This window comes from Antechinus flavipes, chromosome 1, assembly GCF_016432865.1.
Source record: "Antechinus flavipes isolate AdamAnt ecotype Samford, QLD, Australia chromosome 1, AdamAnt_v2, whole genome shotgun sequence".
NCBI lineage: Eukaryota > Metazoa > Chordata > Mammalia > Dasyuromorphia > Dasyuridae > Antechinus > Antechinus flavipes.
In genome coordinates this window covers 588,020,532-588,041,854 of record NC_067398.1, presented here as the reverse complement: position 1 = coordinate 588,041,854, position 21,323 = coordinate 588,020,532, and the positions used below count along the sequence as shown (strand labels likewise).

Below are 21,323 nucleotides of genomic sequence, written 5' to 3'. Positions count from 1 at the left end.
TTATTAAGCTAAGCATTGTGCTAAGCCTTGGGGATTCAAAAAAAGGCAACAATCCTTTCCCTGGAAGAGCTCAGAATCTAATGAGGAAGATAGTATAGAGAGAATAAATAGGGAATGATTGGCAGAAAGAAGGTATAACAATTAAGAAAGATCAGGAAAGACTTCTTGTAGAAGGTAAGATTTCTGCTGAGACTTGAAGAAAGCTGGAGAAGGAAGAGAATTCTGGGCGTGGTAGACTACCAGTGAAATGCCTGGAGCTATGAGATAGTGTTTTGTTTGAGAAATAGCAAGGAGGCCAATGTCACTGAAGAATATATAGGATTTGTATTTGATTTGTTTTTGAATTGTATCAAGTATTTGATCCTGGTTGTGATCCAGGTGATACCTGGTGGTATTTGAGTAGGGAGGTAATATGGTCAGACTTGTGCCAAAAAAAAAAAACATTTTGGCAGCTGAATGGAGGATAAACGAAGGGGGAGAGACTTGAAACAGTAAGGTCCACCAAAAGGCTGTTCGAATAGTCTGTGTGTGAGGTGTTGAGGTCTATACCAGGGTTGTGGCGGGGTCAAAGGAGAGAAGGAGACAGGAGAGATGTTATAAAGATAAAAGTGACTGGACTTGGCATCAGATTGGGTGTGAGGGGCATGCATTACCTAGGTTCTCAGCCTGGGGGATCGGAAAGTGGAGGAGAGTTTGGAGAGAAAGTACTAAATTCTGTTTTGGACATGTTGAGCTTAAAATGTCTACAGGGCATTAAAGAGTTCCAATAGTTTGGTGGAGATGTGAAACTAGAAGTCAGAAGAACCTGCTACCAATTCTCCCATTGTGTTCTAGTTATCACATTTTAAAAAGAATCAGGTACATTGGAGACTATAGATGATATCAACCAAAATGGTTATAGAGAAGATTTGGGGGCGGGAGCTGCAGATTAAATTGAGGTCCCTTCCAGTTCTAAAATTCTGTGATTCTATTAGATTATAAAACAAGTATTTGACATTGTTGTTGTATTTTAGGAATTTATACTCTCTTTACTCAAATAGTATACATAAACATATAAAAGTTCAGAATGTGAATACACCTAACTGATTTTCTTGAGCTTCAGCAGATGAATTTGGTGGCTTACTTCTGGGATAAAATATAATCAGTAATGAAATGATGATTACATTTCAAACTCTGCCATAAGTGACAGAGATTTAAGCATAACTGTTCCTTTCTATTTGGGGATACTATAAAAGGAAAGGGCCAGCTAGGATCAGCAGGATGCATGTAGATGGTGAGCAGAACGTCTATGGGGTGAACCCCATTGCTAAATTAGGATTAGGTATTTCAGTCCACTTTATGTGTTGCTATCCTCTTCAAGACAAACATAATATTATTTATTGTATAACTATTGACAAGGAACAGTATCTGGGAAAAGAATAAGTTCAGGTTAACTTTAACTAGCTTAAGATTGCACTAAGACTTTGGGGACACCTTATATATTTGGTTTTTAACATTTGATTAACCAAGCATTTGCTAGGGAATTAAGAATGTTAAGAATTCACATTTTAATAGTACTTTGTGATTGAAAGAGTGCTTTCCTGGTAGCATTTGTTAAGTGGATAGCAGCAAGAGAATGGCCATTGTACAAATTAGAAAACTGCAGCTTTTAAAGAATTAAGTCAACACTAGATATCTAGCAAGATTGTGTGCTAGGTACTGAAAATACAGAGGTAAAAAGTAATCCTTGACTTCTAAGAGCTTAAGGCTCGTTTATGTATATAGCTATAAATTATAGGACAGATTAGAATGTGATAAAAGTACCTAGAAGGTCAGTAGTTATGTGAGTGATTTGAAAAAGGAAGAGATTACTTTTGGACTGAGAGGGTTGGGGGAAGGAGGAAAAAATCAAGAAAAACTTCATGAGGTATTGTTATTATTTAAAAATTAATGTTCTGAGAAAATTATTGGTTTTTAAAAAGACTGAATTTTTAAATCATTAAAAAAAGATAACCAGCATACTAACTAGTCAGTAATTATTTAGCATCTTTTATGTGACCAATACTATGCTAGATATTAAACAGGATATAAGATGTGGTCCAACACCAATGAGGTTTTTTTTTTTAATTATTTTTTTAGTTAAATTTTTTTTCAATCAATAAAAATCCTCCTTAGGAGTTTACAGTTTTAATTGGGAGAATAGCTTACATTGGGGAAGAAAACAAACAGAATTTAGTGCTAAACTGTGTGATTCTGAGTAAAATAGGTGTGAGAAGATAAGAGATCTTGTGGAATTGAGGAAGTATGATTCGAATATGATTAAAATCACACTTAAAAGATACACTTTGTCTTTTTTGTTTGTTTGTTTTTTGCCCCACAGTTATAGCCTAAGCCCTTTCTGCCCCATTCCCATCCTTGGTCCTCAAATTAGAGAGGTCTTGATAGGAGGAGTTAATGAAAGAAAGACATGTTAGCTAGGAGACACTGGAGGGATAGAGTCCTCTAAGACATCTTAAATACCTAGGTTTCAAATTTACTCTATTTTTCTTGAGAATTTATAATCCTTTGCCTAACTGTGGGGCCAGATCGCTCAAGTTACTGATTGACAACAAAATCTGATAATACCTGAGACACTTTCTCAGAAGATCATCAATTTTCCAAATAGTATTGTTAAAGGAATATTTTAAAGTGAGAATTAGAAATTTTGAAACAATTATGTGAGACAGGAACCAATGCTCTAAAACAGGATAAAATGGAGAACCACTTGGCTTTATTCTGGGTCTTCTATTTTATCCTAAAATATTGTATGTCTTTTCATTCTCTCTGAACTTTTTTATGAGTTATTTCTCCCCAATTAGGATGTGAGCTTCTTGAAAGCAAGGATTGTGTTCCCTTTTCTTTTTATATTTCCAATACTTCATATAGTGCTTGACACATGCTTTTTGATTCCTATTTTTATTAACAAATAATACATTGCTCTAGGCCATTAATGAATTCAGTCAATTCTACTTCAAGAAGCACCAAGTGATATATTGTAGGAGACCTTGCTAATTGTTCCCTGTGAAATCCATTAATCAGTCAAATATTTTTAAATGTCTGCTGTGTGCTTTAGCACTGTACTCAGTCCTGACTTGACTTACTCATCCCTAGTTTCCTAGTTGTGATTTAGAAATAAAAGTCAGGTGCCTGAAGTGCTTTTTAGAACAAAGTATTTGTGTTTCTTTCTTTAAAGAGATTATCACCAGATACTGCTGAAAATGGGTTGAAACCAAGCGAAGAACCACTTCTCAGAAAAAGTTCTCGTCGATTTGTCATATTTCCAATTCAGTATCCTGACATTTGGAAGATGTATAAACAGGCTCAGGCATCCTTCTGGACTGCTGAAGAGGTAAGTGCTTATAAGCCTTTCTACATGAGAGATTAGGACAAGTTAAAAGTTCTTTACAATATCTCTTAACTTTAAAAAATATACTAAAAATAGACAGTTGCTGGCACACTGTTTAAATCTCTTTGACTTGATACATTTTAAGTAATATTAAATACTTTGTGTTCCAGTGCTCAATTACTGGGGAAAAAAAATTTTTTTAACTGCAATTATCCCATCTTGTGTCAGAGTTTGCCCTACCATGTATCACAGAACAACTTCAGTTCTTAAGTAATCTTTAGACTGTTCAGAGTCATTTAAAACTATTTTTTTACTAAGAGGTCGGGAGGGTAAGTAAAATAACAACTCAGCTGTAATCAGAAGCACATAATGACAGTACTGTTGACTCCAGTTTAAATTGTAAAACTTAGCTTATTTGTAAGAAAAGTTGAATATATAGAGAGATTGAGTGGCCATGTGATCATGAAGGCTCTTAAATCTGAGACTACATCTCATGGGTCATGCTGCTGTCTCTCTAGTCAACCCTGAGGCATTTGCTTTGGCTTAGGATTCAATTTAGTTCAAGAAATATATACTGTGTACCTACTTTATACCAGGAAACCCTGTACTGGATGCTGATGAGGCTATGTAGAGCAGTGATACACAGTCTTGACCTCCAGGAGATGACAGTCTAGTCAGCATGACAAACTATGCATGGAGAAATGAAATCAAAAGAAATATGTGAAAATATTTCCTACAAGCCAGTGTGCCTACCTGTTAACATGATGCTTTCAGCCATGTTGTGAAACACCTTTAATGAGGACAAACGTCAGTTACTGCACTGACGGTAAACTCTTCAATGTGAAAAGGTGTGTACAATCCAAAACTGAAATGGGGAGAATGTTGGTACGTGATTTTTTGTTTGCAGACGATTGTGTACTCAATGCAACCTCCAAAGCAGAGACGCAACAAAGTAAAGATCAGTTCTCTGCTGCTTGTGTTGATTTTGGTCTAGCAATTAATACCAGTAAAACAGGTCCTCCATCAGCTAGCATTACACTATCCATATGTGGAGCCATCAGTTATACAAACGGAGAAGTTTGAATTCACTTTGGCAGTGAACTTTCCAGGGACATCCACATTGATAATGAGATTGATGCACACATTGCCATGGCTAGCTCAAGGTTTGGAAGGCTTCAAAGGAAAGTGTGGGAAAGGAGATATATTAGATTGGCTACCAAATTGGCGGTCTACAGAGCCATTGTACTGATCTCATTGTTGTCATGCCTGTGAAATCTGGGCAATAATGAGGAAATAGCAAAGAAAGGTTTGATCATACAATTTCTATTTAGCATAAAAACCCTTTATAATTTGGCTCCAACCTGTCTTTCCAGGTTGATTCCATGTCACCCACCCCATCCCATTTTTACATACAATATTCTCTATAGTTAAATTTGCTCTTCTCCTGTTTTCCAAGTTTTGGCAAATGCTCTTTGCCTAAATGCTCTTCTTTTTTATTTCCTCTTTTAAAATTGCTTACAGAATCAACTCAAGTACCACCTACAAGACACCTTTCCTGATTCTTACAGTTGTTAATGCTTCTCCAACCCCCTACAGAATCCTACAGAAATTATTTTGCATTTATCTTGTATTTACTGATTGTTCCTCCTTCCCTCCTCTCCTACCCCATGGACGTGGGCCTGCTTAATGGAAGAAACTTTCTGGTGTTTGTTTTCTCTCTTGGGGGTAGGACATGGTGCCTGATAAGTTACTGAATTTTGTATGCTGCTGTCTTTTCATTGATCTTTGGGTCACCTTTAATTTTCATTGTTCTGAGATTATAAAGTGGTGTGAATTATAGCAACATTGGTCATTGCAGCAGAGAACAACTTCATATTTTGAAAGTACCGATTAATTTCCCAAATTTGATTCAGCCTGCTCTACTACTCAAGGTCTATGACCAGCTCATTATATCTGCTCAGGGCCTGTCCAAAGTATATTAGTTAATGGGTTGTTTTAGTGGATTGTCCATCCAAATATATGTATGTATTCTTCATCTATTTGGTCTGTCCTGTTTGGGTTGCTAGACTAGTATTTTCAGTTACTATACCTCTAGTTGAAGAGGTCCTTTACAATAGTAACATTTGCAAATGGGAGTTATGTAGAAGCTCACTATTTATAGGGAATCCTACATAAGACATCTTTGACATTAGTGAGCACATCAGATTATAGCTCTTTAATGCCTCTTTTGAAAATAATAAAAAATCATCAAAGTTATCTGCATACATCATGAAAGAATTTTTTATGATCTTATATGTAAATTATTTTTAAGCTGAGTTTTTAAGTATATTCTTCAGGATAGGGGTCTCATGAAAATTTTATAGAAATTAAAAAGGAAGACATCAAATTGGATAATATTACAATATTGACACATAATAGGTATTTATAAATGCTTGTTCCTTTCTCTTCTCCCACATATCTCTTTTTTGTAGTCAGTGAATAAAGCTGCCCTGCCCTGCTTCTACACCCAATAGAACATAAGATTCTTGTGTGTAGGGATTAATTTGTTTTTTCCTTTATCCCATGGATGTAGCTTATATACAATAAGTCTTTGAGCTTTCATTTTCTTTTTTATTTATCCCTTTTTTTCTTTTTTAGTAACACTGAGTAGTCACATATTAAGAGTTAAAAAAAAATCACAGCTATTGTGTCATTAATAATGAAAAGAAATCACTATAAAAACACACGTAAGACTATTCTGTTTCATTATAATTTGTTGTCTTTTTTCCAGTTTCATCTACAAATGTCCATGGTATGTTTTTAATTTAGCAGAATCTGACAGAAGAAAATGCTTTATTCTGCTTTTTAAGCATAAGCCACAAGAAATTTTTTTTTTTCATTTTCATTATTTTGGCCTTAACATTCCTGCTTAGAGAAGGGACCAAAAATGGACAGAGCCACCCCATAACTCTACAGATCTCTCTCACAAGCCATTTTGAAGTTATAGTATTTTTAGACAATAGAATTCACACTGGAATAAAAGTTACTTAACTCAAGGTAAAGTTCAGCTAATATTTTGCTTTATCAAATGGAACAATAGGGACCCTGAAAGAATAAGTTTCCTAAAATCATGCAGTCCTACTTTGACTAAGGTTTTCTTCTTCCTAGCTGATCAAAGGTGAACTTGAGATATTTTAATTGAAATAATGAGAGAAGTTACTACTTTATGTTATTGTGATCATCACCCAAATCAGAACCCCTTTCCCCTTGCCTAGAACATTATTTTAGAACTGAAAAAGTCTGATAAGATTTTTCTTTCTTATTATGTAAAAAACTTATAGATGGGGATAATTAATTTTTTTTTTATATTTCTGAAAGAGAGAAGTGAAGAGACTTTTGTTTGTATGTGTATGATATTTCTTTATAGGGGGAATTGTACGTAGGATTTGAACTAGAAAGCTAGATGTTGTAGTTCTTATGTCCAACTTTGAATGCCTTAAACCTACTATAATATGAATTTTTACTTGTATCCTTGTTTATACATTAACTGTACTGAAGCAGCTGTATAGAGGAAGTAAAATTATATCCTTATTATGTAATGTAAATAGAGTTAAAGCTTGTCACACCTGACTACCCAACTGTTTGTGGGTTTTTTTTTTAAGTTCATTACTTGAACTAAATGAACTGTGGTATTGAATTCTGGCCTGAGTTCACACACACCACTTTCTCTTTAACTAGCAACAAATGTAAGAGTAAAGAAATTTCATAATTACTACCTGTCAGTGTTAAAAACATGTTCCTGATGTTTGGAATTCCTGAAATAGTACTTTAGTTATGGCATACTTAGTAGACGTTTTGTTATAGCAAATAATCATTACACTTTTAGCTCCCTCTAACAATGTATTTATAAAATATATGCTATTTTAAAAAATACATAGTATTGTAATTTAATCAGGTTCCTGTGATTTCAGTATTTCAATAGATCCATACTTTAATTATTTTGGGTACTCCCTCTAGTGCAGGGGTGAGGAATGTCTGCCCTGCAGGCTGTATGAGGCTCCCTACGTCATTTGTCTGGCTCTGCCAAGGCAACTACAGGCAGCAATAACCCCCACTGCTTGAGTTCTTTAAGTTGATAATTTTGTATGGCCCATGAATGGTGTTATAAATATCCAAATAGCTCTTGGCAGAAAAAAGGATCTTCATCCGTGCTTTAGTGGTTCAGATTGTAGCTCATCTGTTCTCTATTCTTTTATGACCAACATAGGTCCTCCAGTAAGTCTTTTATGGGATCTTCTCAAAACCTGTTAAAGACCTTCACTTTAGATATCATGACATTATATAGATGCTAATTAAACATATGAGTTGTCTTTTGGTTATCTCTTTCTCTTAATCTACCTTCTTTTATAGTCACATAGTTCTTTTGTGATTAAAAAAAAAAATATATCATTTCTCTTTTTCTTTCCTGGTAATATGTTGTAGTCCATCTTGAACATTTCAGTTGCCCTTTGAATTACCCAGAATTTTAAATATTTGGAAACTAATATTTGATGAATTGAAGCCACATAGCACACTGGAAATCTATTCTTGTTAAAAAGAGAAATCTTTGTTTCCAAGAGAATATCGGTCATTAAAACACTGTACTTTTCCAAAGTCAATCTAGCTTGCTTTCTTCTTCATCTTCAGTTCTGGACCTAGGCCATCGTCCCTACGCACTCTCTGTTTAAGATTTGATTCCTGATTATCCAGCTCTGGAATTTTCCATCCTACTGCACATCAATATATCCTACTGCATATCAATAAATCACATAATCTTTCTTGTCTGAGTAGTTAGATCAAACTCTATTGAATGGTTATGGATCTCATTTAGGAGGCTCTGCAGTGTTCTATGACTTGATACAATGTGCATGATGATAATCAAAAATAGAAACATTTGGAAGACTTCACCATCAATAGAAAATGCCTCTTTCATTTGGACTCTGTGCTGGACATTTTTCAGAATGATAGCAAAAACATCTTTAGTGAGCTGATAGAAGTATTTAAAATATATTTTATGAAGAATTTACGCAACTTTCTGTCTAAATCATTTTAACTTCCATTTAAATGATGTATATTAAAACTTGGCCCAACTTTTTCTTCAAAATTGGATCAATGGTATGGATTATGGAACTATGAGTGCAGTTGTCCCTTCCATATTGAGATTTTTCCCATTTGCAGTTTTGATATATTGTAGGTCAGCATAAAAAATTAAATGGGAATTTGGGGGGAGTTTTGTGGAAAGCACAGATAACATGTGAAGACCAGTAAAAGGCACAAAAAAGTTTAGAAACTCAGAAATATATAAAATAAATGTATGGTATTACATGATATGTACCAAATATTTAATGCATATTTTACAATAAGGTGCTGTGAACACCACACAAAAGAAAAAAAAAATTCAGACTTCTCAAAGAACACCACAAAAACTTTATGTATATTTTATAGATTTCAGGGGGGTGCCATGCTCCTACCCCATGATAACTATGTTTTCATGAGATCATTGTTCAATATTCAGAAAACGGGAATATTATTCAGATTGATATTCAGCACTTAGAGAAATTGTCTACTCCAAATGAATGAATAAAAAGTATTTATTAAATACGAACAATGTAACATGCACTAGGGATACAAAAACAAAAATTAAAAAAAGTTACTACCCCCAAGTAGCTTATTTTATAATTGGGGATACAACATAGAAAGGGACCTGGTGGCCTGGGGAATGTATTTTGGTTTGGAAAGTTACAAAGATAGTGAATAGAAATATTTATTGAAAGTTTTTTTTTTTTTGGTAGGAAGTTAAGTCCAGGCTAGCTCCCTGGAGGTCCAGAATCAGCCAGTCAGGATAAGTAAAAGTCCTTGGTCTTTAGGGGGAGAAGCAGGCAAACTGCCAGGAGTTTAGCCAAAGATCTCTTCTCTATTCTGGAGTCCAGAATCTCCACCTTTCTCCTCATCCTGCCACCAAGTGAGATCTAGCCTCTCTCACCCTATCCTCTAATCCTTGCCTATGATTATCTTAACCCCAAACATTGAGCCAGCACCCATGGTGAGAAGGTCCATGGTCCCAAACATATGCTAATAGCATCATTGTCTTATATTGAATAGGTAATTAAGCTTAAGTGCTCTATTGTCTGATTCAAGTAGACCTTTTTTGGAATTTCAGCCCTTTACATGTCCGGCTTTCTTTTGTTTTAGAACACAGGTGGTCATGCCATCCCTGATCTCTCAGGGAGGTGAGAGCCCCAAAAAGGAGGCAATCATCTCCCCTCCCCCCACTTCTTAGGAAGGGAGTGAAAGTACTAAAAAGGAGGTGTCAAGTCCTCCCTGACTTCTCAGGAAGAGAGATGAAAAACACCAAAGGGAGTTGCTAGTGGGTTTTTGGGCTGAAGGGTCTTACTAGAAACACCACATACAAACCCATCAGCATGGGGGGTATTACACAAGCACATAGCAATACAGCACAGGTTAGTAGTGATGACTCTCTCCACAGCCAGTGCAAGTTCGATGTGGTGTAACAAACATGAATTGTATGTGCAAGTAGTGATATAACAAACAATATAAATCAACATGGTGGTGTAAAAGATTTCCAGAAGTCCTAGAAGGAGGGTATGTAAATAACAATCACACATATGCCTCTTTTGGCAGCCAAGAGATAGTCCAAAACCAATCTATTGTCCATGACTTCACATGAAGGGAAATCCAATGTTCCCTGCGAGTTTTTGAAGTCCTGCAACAGTCTTTTTATATGTTAGGGAATCCAGTGATTCCTCTAGATTTTGAAGTCTTGCAACAGTCTTTATCATTTCTCAGGGAATCCAATGATTCCTGCAGATTTTGAATCTTGCAACAGTCTTATGTCTCAGAGAATCCAATGATTCCTGAGGGTTTTGAAGTCCTATGACAATCTTATCATGTCTCAGAGAATCTAATGATTCCTGAGGATTTTGAAGTCCAACAATTTTTGATGTACATGAGTCAAACGTCATAACTGCCATTCTCTTTCAGTGGTGGGCAGCCAGCAATAGAACCACCTGATGTTTCTTGGATCTTCTCCTTTGTTTCAAGGGTTTGCTCCGTCTGTCTCCGATGGACAAGGCAAATATTGCTTGTTGGCACCCTTTTGATTCCTTCTCCATCTATAGAGATACAAGCAAACCCTCTCCCCCAAACAGTTAGCCTATCTGGTCCCTTCCATTCACCACTTTCTGGGGCTCGCCACATCATCTGGCGATTATCTAAAGACAGTGGAGCTGCTCGCACTGGACACTGCTCTTCTAGTGGGTTATAAAACCTGTCTGCTGGAGCCAGTGCATCTTTGTTAAAAATCAAGATGTTAATAGTATAAAGAGCTAAATTTAGAAGTTCTCTAGGGTTGCCTGTGGCTCCCCCTTTCCTTTGTTTTTGGAGCAGCGTCTTAATGTCTCTGTTTCTGCTATCTACTATTGCCTGGCCTTGAGGAGTAAAGGGTATGCCAGTGGTGTGTAAAATCTGATACTGTGCGCAAAAGTGTGCAAAATGTTTAGAAGTATATGCAAGTCCATTATCTGTTTTATTGCTTGTGGCACACCCATAATTGCAAATGCTTGGATAAGGAATTCAGTGACCACTCTGGCTGTCTTTTTTGCTGCTGGTATTGCAAAAGTGAATCCTGAAAAGGTGTCTACTACAACATGGATAAAAGACAGATGACCAAAAGATTTATAATGGGTCATATCCATTTGCCAAATTTCATTGGGTCTCAAACCACAAGGGTTTTTCCCTGGAGGGAGCGTAGGAGCGTGGAAAGGAAGGCAAGCTGTACAGGCTTTTACTATGCTCCTAGCTTCCTCTCTTGTTATTTCAAATTGTAAATGTAAAGCTCGAGCAGCCTGATGATATTTAAAATGAGATTCTTGGGCTTCTTGAAATAAAGGAGTATTGGCCAGCATAGTTAGGGGCTTATCTGTCTTTGAATTACCATCAAAAATAGGACCTGGAAGTCCACTATGAGAGTGGACATGCAAGATATAAATCTTACCTGGATGCTTTCTCACTTGCTCTTGAAGTTCCTTAAAGAGCTGATATATATTAAAGACTACAGATTTTATTTGGGCTATGGCAATTCTTTGTACCACACCTATTGAATAGGCTGAATCAGATATTATATTTATATCTCTTGGATAATAACTAAGAGTTAGAATGATTGCATATACAATTCATTCTGTTGAGTGGATTGAAAAGGAGTTCTGACTATTCTCTTTATAGTTAAGTCACAAGAGTATACAGCACAAATATTGTGTTTTGATGCATCTGTAAAGATAGTTGATCCTTTAAGAGGAACTTTAGAAACCTTTTCTTCAAGAATCCATTGCCAATTACATAATAGTCTGGTTATCTTTAATGGAGACCCGTGTATAAAATTTGGAGCTGTGGCCAATAAAATTTGCTACATTGGGATGGTTTCATAGCACACATTAATTTGTACATTAGTATAAAAGGTGTATATCTTGTCAGATCTTATCCCAGATAATTATACTGCTCGCTTAATGGCCTTTAATAAAATTATAGCCACAAGCACTAGGTAAGGAGTAAGGCTTTGGTCTGGTTGTGCTGGGAGGTTCACTCACTCTATCACACTGCCTCCTTGATGAAGAACTGCTGTGGGTGCCTCTTTTGTAGCAAAAACTGATATTTCCAAGGGTTTTTGAGTGATTCTTTCAACCACATTGGATAAAGCCAGTTCAGCTTCTCTCAAAGCCTCTTGAGCTTCTTTTGTAAGCTGGCATGGTGAGTTTAAAGCACTGTCTCCCCTTAAAATGTCATATAATGGTTGCAATTGTTAGATAGTCAAGCCTATAGAAACTGGAAATTGAATGGATGCCCATCAATTGGAGAATGGCTGGGTAAATTGTGGTATATGAATGTTATGGAATATTATTGTTCTGTAAGAAATGACCAGCAGGATGAATACAGAGAGGCTTGGAGAGACTTACATGAACTGATGCTAAGTGAAATGAGCAGAACCAGGAGATCACTTTACACTTCGACAACGATATTGTATGAGGATGTATTCTGATGGAAGTGGATTTCTTTGACAAAGACTCAATTTCAATTGATAAATGATGGACAGAAGCAGCTACACCCAAAGAAAGAACACTGGGAAACAAATGTGAACTATTTGCATTTTTGTGTTTCTTTCCGAGTTGTTTTTTACCTTCTGAATCCAATTCTCCCTGTGCAATAAGAGAACTGCTCGGTTCTGCACACATATATTGTATCTAGGATATACTGCAACATATTTAACATATATAGGACTGCTTGCCATCTAGGGGAGGGGGTGGAGGGAGGGAGGGGAAAAATCGGAACAGAAGCGAGTGCAAGGGATAATGTTGTAAAAAAAAAAATTACTCTGGCATGCATTCTGTCACTATAAAGTTATTATAAAATAAAATAAAATATTAAAAAAAAAAGGATAGTCAAATCTAACACTGGACGCATCCATTGGATATCTCCTATCAATTTCTGAAAGTAATTTAAGGTATTTAGCTTCTTTGTTCTTAAGGAAAATTTTGTACTGTAAGCACTTTAGGGCATACTTCATATCCTAAATATTGAAAAGGAGCATGTCTTTGAATTTTTCGTGGAGCTATGCACAATTTGTACTTCCTTAGTGTTTCTATTGTCCTGTGTAGACATGCTTTTAACATTTGTTCCTCAAGTGCACGTCCCAATATATCATTCATATAATGTAATAACATTACTTTTGGAAATGCTTTTCTTACTGGAGCAAGAGCAGCAGCAACATATATTTGACATATAGTGGGGCTGTTTTTCATTCCCTGTGGCAAAACTGTCCATTCATATCTTTTATAGGGCTCAGCTAAGTTAATGCTGGGCACTGAAAAGGCAAATCTTTTCATATCCTCCTTATCTAGAGGGATAGAATAGAAACAATCCTTAGTGTCTATAATCAAAAGAGGCCATTCTCTAGGCAATTGAGTAGGAGATGGAAGTCCAGGCTGAAGAGTTCCCATAGTTTCCATTTCTTCATTTACTTTTCTTAAATCAGTCAACATCTTCCATTTTCCAGATTTCTTTCTTACAACAAATACTGAGGAATTCCAAGGACTTAGAGAAGGTTCTAAGTGTCCTTGGTCAAGTTGCTCCTGTACTATATCTAATAAGGCCTGACTTTTATCACTCCCTAAGGGCTACTGTTCTATCCACACTGGGGTATCAGTTTTCCATTGGATAGAAACAGGTGAGAGTGTTGGCAGGCCTTCAACAGCGGCCCTGCCTAAAAGACCAAAGTACTCATTTGTAATCCTAATTGTTGTAAAATGTCTCTTCGCCACGGATTGGTGGGGATTTTTTCAACTATAAAAGGAGTAAAAACTCCTGTTTCGCCTTCAGATGCCTCTCAAAGGGGTAGCACTAACTTCAGCTGCTATTGATCCTCCTACGCCAGACATGTAGATGTCTGCCTTAATCTTTGGCCAGTGACTGGGCCAGTTGGCACCTCTAATGACTGTATGATCTGCACCTCTGTCTACCAATTCTTCTAATGGTATGCCATTTATATATAGATAGTGAGCATAGGTTGGTCAGCTGTAACTGCTGCAATCCAGAATATTTAATTCTTTTGCTTGGAGTCAGAATCTGTGTGACTATCACCAGATTGCTTATTAGTTGTCTGTATCAGTAAACCTGATGCTACTACTTCTCCTGTATGATAAGTCACACATTGTCTACTTGTATTAGTGACTGGGATATTATCTACATATTCCCCAGTTTTCCACATCAGTGTATGGAGGGATACCGTTTTGTACATATTCTCGGGAGGTAAAATGGTCAAGCCTACTGTGCCTGGAGGGGAGGGATCCATAGACTAGAGAGGCACAGATTTCACCTCTCCAGGGGGTATCTCGGTTGTCTCAGCCGCATACAACTCTGTTCTCCCCAATAGTAATCCCTTTCTCCCATTAGGTTGCTTCCTGGCTGCTTGATTGTATAATTCTTTTCTCCCATCAGATTGCTTCTTGGCTGATTGGTCATGTCTGGGATTGAACTTCTAAAGGCTCTCTGGGTGTAGTTTTGGTTGCCATCGTGCCCCAAGTATTTTTTGTTTTGGGCCCCTCATCCCATTTCCCTAAATCTGTCTACATTCTGAGGCCCGATGGAAGCTTCTGTTGCATTTTGGACATGTGGCTTGGGGTCTTGTTCTCCTACCCTGTTTTCTCATTCTGTCTCTATGCCAACATTGAGCTTTCAGATGTCCTGCCTTACCACACTGAAAGCAATGACGAGTCTCTCTGGAAGTCTCTTGCCAAAAGGGACCCTGTCTTCCCATGTTGGGATCTTGGGAAGTCTGCACATAGCCTGTAGGCTATAAAAGGAATCTGTGCCCATTGTGGCACAGTGTCTTATGAGCTCCTCTAAAGAAGCATTCTTGCATAATCCTAGTGTAATTCTTCTACAAGCCCCATTAGCATTTTCTTTAGCAAGTTGCCTTATCATAATTTGTGTTGCTGCATCTGCAGAAGTCCCACAAAATCAGCAAAGGATTCATTTGGCTCTTGTGCTATTTTTGTGAAGGCCTCTCCTCTGTCCTGTTTACCTGGAATAAAACCCCATGCTTTGATAGCAGCAACAGACTCTGTACTAGGAGTTGAGAAGACAAAAAAAAAAAAAAACCCAAATATTCCTGCTCTCAAGGAGCTTATATTCTAATCTGTGCAACCAAAAGGGCATGTCTTCCTATTTGATTCTTAAAATCACTTGTATTTTAAGACTTTGGAGTAATATTAACACTCAGATTTTATCAGAATTTTTTTTCTTTTATGTGATTTTTATAAAGGCCAGCTAGAACCTGAATATTTTTTGTTTTTCTTTTAAATTACATCTTAAGGGGCAGCTAGGTGGCGCAATGTGTAAAGCACCAGCCTTGGAGTCAGGAGGACCTGAGTTCAAATTTGACCTCAGACACTGAACACTTCCTAGCTGTATGACCCTGGGAAAGTCATTTAGCCAGAATTGCCTCAGCAAAAAAAATAAAATAAAATAAAAATAAATTACATATTAAAAGCTAAATTTTTCTTTGGGAGCAAGCTTCATTTTTATAATGGAAGACAGAAAATATGATTCAATTTATCAGCGTTTACTTCCTGGCTTACTCTTTATGAATCCCTATTCTACAAAATAAGATATGCTTGTAATATATTTTGAACTCAAATAATTCTGTGCTTAATATAATTATGGTTTGTTTATAAAACACAAGACATGGCTGTTGGAATCCTTACTAACTGCTAACTAATTAGAGTTGATCTAATCTTACAAGAAGATGTTTTGGGCAGAACCTGAAACAAGGTACTAAGTAGAACTAAGTTCAATGAGTTCACACCTCCCTTGAAGCTCGTTGGGCCAGAGAGCACTATGGGAGAAAACCCATAATCCCTCTCTCTCGTATCCCACAATTCCTCCCTCTTGGATAAAAGAAACAGACAGAAGCTCTCGGTCAGATTTCAGTAGAGTTACGCCAGAAGCCCTCTCTCCGAGGCAAGGCAGAATATTTTCCACTTGGCTGGCTGGTGGCAGAAGTGTTCTTCAGAGAGAGGAAGAAGCTACAAGTCGAGATTTCACCGGAATGACATGAAGACTGGAGCTGGCTGGAGGCTGAAGACAGCAGAGGCAGAGGCTGAAGGACCAGACCTTTGGATTTACAGACATTTGGAGAGAGCTCTTGGAACCAAGCAGAGAGATAGGCCTCTAAGCTAACCGGGCTATATTGGGATAATAAAAGATCTGAACTTTTATCACCTGGCTGCTTTTTGAGAAGAAAAAGCTCACCACATTTTGGCGCCCTGAACGTGGGACAAACAGACCCCCTCAGTGGATTCAAGTGGAAAAGCTCCGATCCTGATTCAAGTGGAAAAGCTCCGATCCTGATTCAAGTGGAAAAGCCTCTGATCCTGATCCAGTGGAAAAGACTCTTCAACCCAGAAATTAGAGTGAGTACAACAAAGAAATTTTGTTAAAAGAGTTAAAGTAGAATTTCATCTAAGATGGGACAGATATTTAGAAAACAGCCTGTTTCTGTTCAAGGAAAATGTTTAGAGAGCATTGTCAAAATTATGGAAAGCCAAGGTTTAATTATAAGTTTACAGCAAATCACTGAACTTTTACAAACTGTAAAGGACATATGTCCTTGTTTCTCTCTTGATAAGGAATTAGATCTAAATGAATGGAAATTGGTTGGAGAGGATCTTTGTCAATTCTATGATAAAAATGGGCCTAACTCAATAATTAATACATATAATGTAATACAATTGGCTATAAGAAGTTATTTAAGTGATAGAATGATGAAAAGGAAAGTACAGGAGGAAAAATTGCCAACTTTACTAGGTGAAAAGGAGGACGAATCAGATGAGAATGGAGTTAATTACAATTCTGAGTATGATACTTCACAGAAGGAGGAATTAGGTGATTCCACATCTCATGACCCTCCCCCCGCAATTAACCCTTCATGGATAGAACAAGGGGGAGGGAGAGAGACAGAAACACAGTCAGCTTCTCCTGTAAAGCAGAATTTGACAAGATTAGAAAAAGCATTAATTAAAGCAAAAAATGAAGGAGAAGATATATCTGATTTTATAAATGCATATCCTGTGATTGAAGAGCTCAACTCCTCAGGTCAAAAAGAGAGAAAATACACTCCTTTTAATTTGGGACGCAATAGGCAAAAAGGAGCTGTTGTACAAATCACTTTTGACCAACTAGCTGGTGAAGGTCAGTATGCAGAGAGTTCAGAACAGATTTATTATCCCATAACAGTCTATGAGCAAATTTCTAAGGCTGCAATAAAAGCTTGGAATTCTCTCCCTGGACAGAAAGATGGAAATAATGCTTTCACAAAAATAGAGCAAGGTCCCAATGAACCTTTTGCAGATTTTGTGGGACGTTTACAAACAGCTGTAATAAGAACCATTGGAGACAATGCAGCAACAGAAATAATGACTAGACATTTGGCTAAGGAAAATGCCAATGAGATTTGCAAGAGAATTATATGGGGGCTAGACAAAAATGCTCCTTTAGAAGAAATCATTAGACGCTGTGCCACAGTGGGCACAAATGCTTATTATGCCCAGACTATGATGAACATGGAAAGACAAGGTCCTTTTTGGCAGAGGAATTCTAGAGAAACTCGTCGATGTTTTCAGTGCAGAAAAATTGGACATTTGAGAGCTCATTGTAGATATGGAGATAGAGTGAGAAGACAGGATGAGAGAAAACCCAAAACCCCATGTCCAAAATGTAACCGAGGCTTTCATTGGGCCTCTAAATGTATATTGACCCAGAGGAATGAGAGGCAGAGCCCAGCTCTAACGTATCAATCAAAGGACAGGTGGGGCATGATAGCAGCTGAGGTTACACCCAGAGAGACTTTAGAAATTCAGAACTCTGATGTCATCAACCAACAGAAAAGCAATCAGGATTACAGTTGGGAAGAATACAGGCCTTTTAAGACAACAAGACAATATCCAATGCAAACAGCTCCAATGTAATTACCAGATGATGAGGAGAAATCCCAAATTTGGTAAATAGAAGGGAATTAGATTAACTGCTTGGGGAAGAGGATCTGCTTATATTTCCACTGATGAAGAAAGAATCAGATGGCTGACAATGAGACTGTCAAAAGGACTCTTAAAATCTTCAGAAATCTTTGAATTTCCTAACACAAGATGAAACTATTTCAGTTCCTGAAAAACCAGCAAGAATCATTGGGTTCCTTAAGATGAAAAATTGTTGATGAGACTTTTTGCAGTACTTCAGAGCTTACAGGAACTATTGGATTCCTGGCACATGAACTAATGGACAATGGAATCCTATTGGACTGTTTCTAGGACTTATGGACATGTGTAAATTTTCAGGATGATTCATGTTATTTGTTACATTACTACTAGCCTGTGTTATATTGCTATGTGCTTTTGTAAATTATGTATAATGCCTCCCATATTGATGGATTTATGTATACCATGTATATCTGTTACAAAGTTCTGGCCCATATTGATGGATTTATGTGTACCCCCTCAGGAACCCCCTATGTTTTAAAACAAAAGAAAGGGGGAGATGTTGGAATCCTTACTAACTGCTAACTAATTAGAGTTGATCTAATCTTACAAGAAGATGTTTTGGGCAGAACCTGAAACAAGGTACTAAGTAGAACTAAGTTCAATGAGTTCACACCTCCCTTGAAGCTCGTTGGGCCAGAGAGCACTATGGGAGAAAACCCATAATCCCTCTCTCTCGTATCCCACAATTCCTCCCTCTTGGATAAAAGAAACAGACAGAAGCTCTCGGTCAGATTTCAGTAGAGTTACGCCAGAAGCCCTCTCTCCGAGGCAAGGCAGAATATTTTCCACTTGGCTGGCTGGTGGCAGAAGTGTTCTTCAGAGAGAGGAAGAAGCTACAAGTCGAGATTTCACCGGAATGACATGAAGACTGGAGCTGGCTGGAGGCTGAAGACAGCAGAGGCAGAGGCTGAAGGACCAGACCTTTGGATTTACAGACATTTGGAGAGAGCTCTTGGAACCAAGCAGAGAGATAGGCCTCTAAGCTAACCGGGCTATATTGGGATAATAAAAGATCTGAACTTTTATCACCTGGCTGCGTTTTGAGAAGAAAAAGCTCACAACACATGGCAATGTAATAGTGTAAGTAAATAACTATTCCTATTATCAAAAATTAACTTGACTCTACTATAGAACAACAGGACCCACAAGAAGAACCATTACTGTATTTGTGATACTGTGAAGTGCTTATTAGATCTACCCATAATTTTAACTTCCATATTATTAGGAGTTAAAAAAAAAAGAAAGAAAAGAGAGATTTAAGGAAATTGGAGAGTACAATTTGCTATCTGTTCACCATCATGTTAAATAATATGTAAATTACAGTAGCTTTCTGCATGGTTATTATTCACTCTTTTCTTAAAATATCTTTGAAGACATCCTTCCTTATTAACCTTTTTCCAGATGGTAATGTGGCTAATTCCATTTTAATTGTTAAAATGCAGTTTTACCAAATAGTGTCCACCCTTCTTCCAGAAGAAGGGAGATTTTCATAAAATTTATGTACAATAGAAGTATGTCCTTATACATATTTTAAATGTGTAAATTTTAAATAAAAATTTCCCTTCTAATGCCTAAGGATAAATTGCAACTTGAGGTTTACCTTGTTTATTGGGAAACATTTTGACTTTATCTAAGTTGAACTTTTGGAAACCTTTGAATTTCAGGTTGATTTATCAAAAGATCTTCCTCATTGGAACAAACTGAAATCAGATGAGAAATATTTCATCTCTCACATCTTGGCTTTTTTTGCAGCCAGTGATGGAATAGTCAATGAAAATTTGGTAAGAGTGATTTTCTTTGCTTTGATTAATAATCAGTAGCTGTTTGATAATGGTAGTAAAATATTTCATATTGATACTGAATATAATATCTGGAAAGGTAAAGCTGGGTAAAACCGAAGTTATGAGAAGGGGAAAGGTCTTGAAATATTTAAGCAAAAGATACCTCTCCTTCATTTGACAAACATATTGTGGCTATAATAATTGTTACTAATTAGAAATGCCTTTTAGTTATACCTAATTCCCAAAAACCATCTTCTTAGTCTATCTGTGATAAGACAAGCTTAATAGAAAATATTCAGCTAATGATTTGGTATTCAATTTCTTATTGACTTGATAACTAATGTTTTAAGGGTTCCCATTACATTTATATTTCCTGTTTTCTTTTAGGTGGAACGCTTTAGTCAGGAGGTTCAGATTCCAGAGGCTCGCTGTTTCTATGGTTTTCAAATTCTAATTGAAAACATTCATTCAGAGATGTATAGTTTGCTAATAGATACCTACATCAAGGACCCCCAAAAAAGGTACATCAGGATTTTCATCAGTCTTTTAAATTTATTTGTAGAACTTTAACTACATTTGCATGTTACAGTCAATCATTAAATATCATCTGTTTTCCACTTAGACTAAGTGACATATTAGCAGTCTTTTAGCCATTTGAATTTATGTGTACTATGTTTTCTGTTCATTATATGTGTATTTATCTTATGTTGAACATTCTGATCCCTAAGTTTTATAAAGTATGCTTAATGAAACTGTCCTATTTAGATATCTTTGATCACAAATACCTTATCACATGATACCTGTTTCATTATCACTTTGAGGTTTGCTATGATTTTTACTTTTAGTTAATATTTTTGCAGTGCTGAAAAACTGTATTTGTATTGTTTATAGAATTGAAGATAGCTCAATAATTATTTTTGGTTGAGCAGTGAAAATTTTATTTGATAAAGAAAGCTAGGTAGTAAAGTAAGAAATCATATTAATTATTATTTTGATTTTACAGGGAATTTTTATTCAATGCAATTGAAACAATGCCATGTGTTAAGAGGAAAGCAGATTGGGCCTTGCGATGGATAGCAGATAGAAAATCCACATTTGGTATGTTGCTTTAGTTTATATATGTTCTAATTGGTCTCAGCCAATGTAAAACTATTCATTGTTGTATTTATATCTTTATATTGAGTCATTGTTAACTTCACTGGGTCTTAGAATTAATTATTGATCTCTGATATGACTTATATTCCTTTAAACAAACAAACAAAAATTATTCTGAATAATAGTGATATCTGGCTCAAGGAAAATGAGTGATTGCCTTAAATTGGCAAACATAATGGAAACATAAAATATGACAGCTAATTAGAAACTGGAGTAAACCTAATTTTAGTTGGTGTGTTAAGATACTAAAGGTTAAACAGGTATTAATGTAAACAGAAAGATAACTTAAAGTTAGTGTAACAGAATCTGATTGGGAATTTTCTAGTCAGCTACAACTTAAAACTGTTTTCAGTATTTTTTTTTTTTACCTTTATTGACTCAAAGCAGATCAAAATTTCA

At 36.4% G+C, this 21,323-nt stretch overlaps 1 protein-coding gene across 3 annotated transcripts in view; it reads left to right on the top strand.

The window, feature by feature from the left end:
- Positions 1-21,323, top strand: part of RRM2B (ribonucleotide reductase regulatory TP53 inducible subunit M2B) — a 49,820-nt gene that overhangs the window by 10,702 nt on the left and 17,795 nt on the right. For all 3 annotated transcript variants that reach the window (XM_051970949.1, XM_051970950.1, XM_051970951.1), the window contains exons 2-5: positions 3,212-3,367; positions 19,653-19,769; positions 20,157-20,290; positions 20,773-20,867. In XM_051970949.1, coding sequence (XP_051826909.1) covers positions 3,212-3,367; positions 19,653-19,769; positions 20,157-20,290; positions 20,773-20,867 — 502 coding nt within the window. The remainder of the gene's footprint in view (positions 1-3,211; positions 3,368-19,652; positions 19,770-20,156; positions 20,291-20,772; positions 20,868-21,323) is intronic.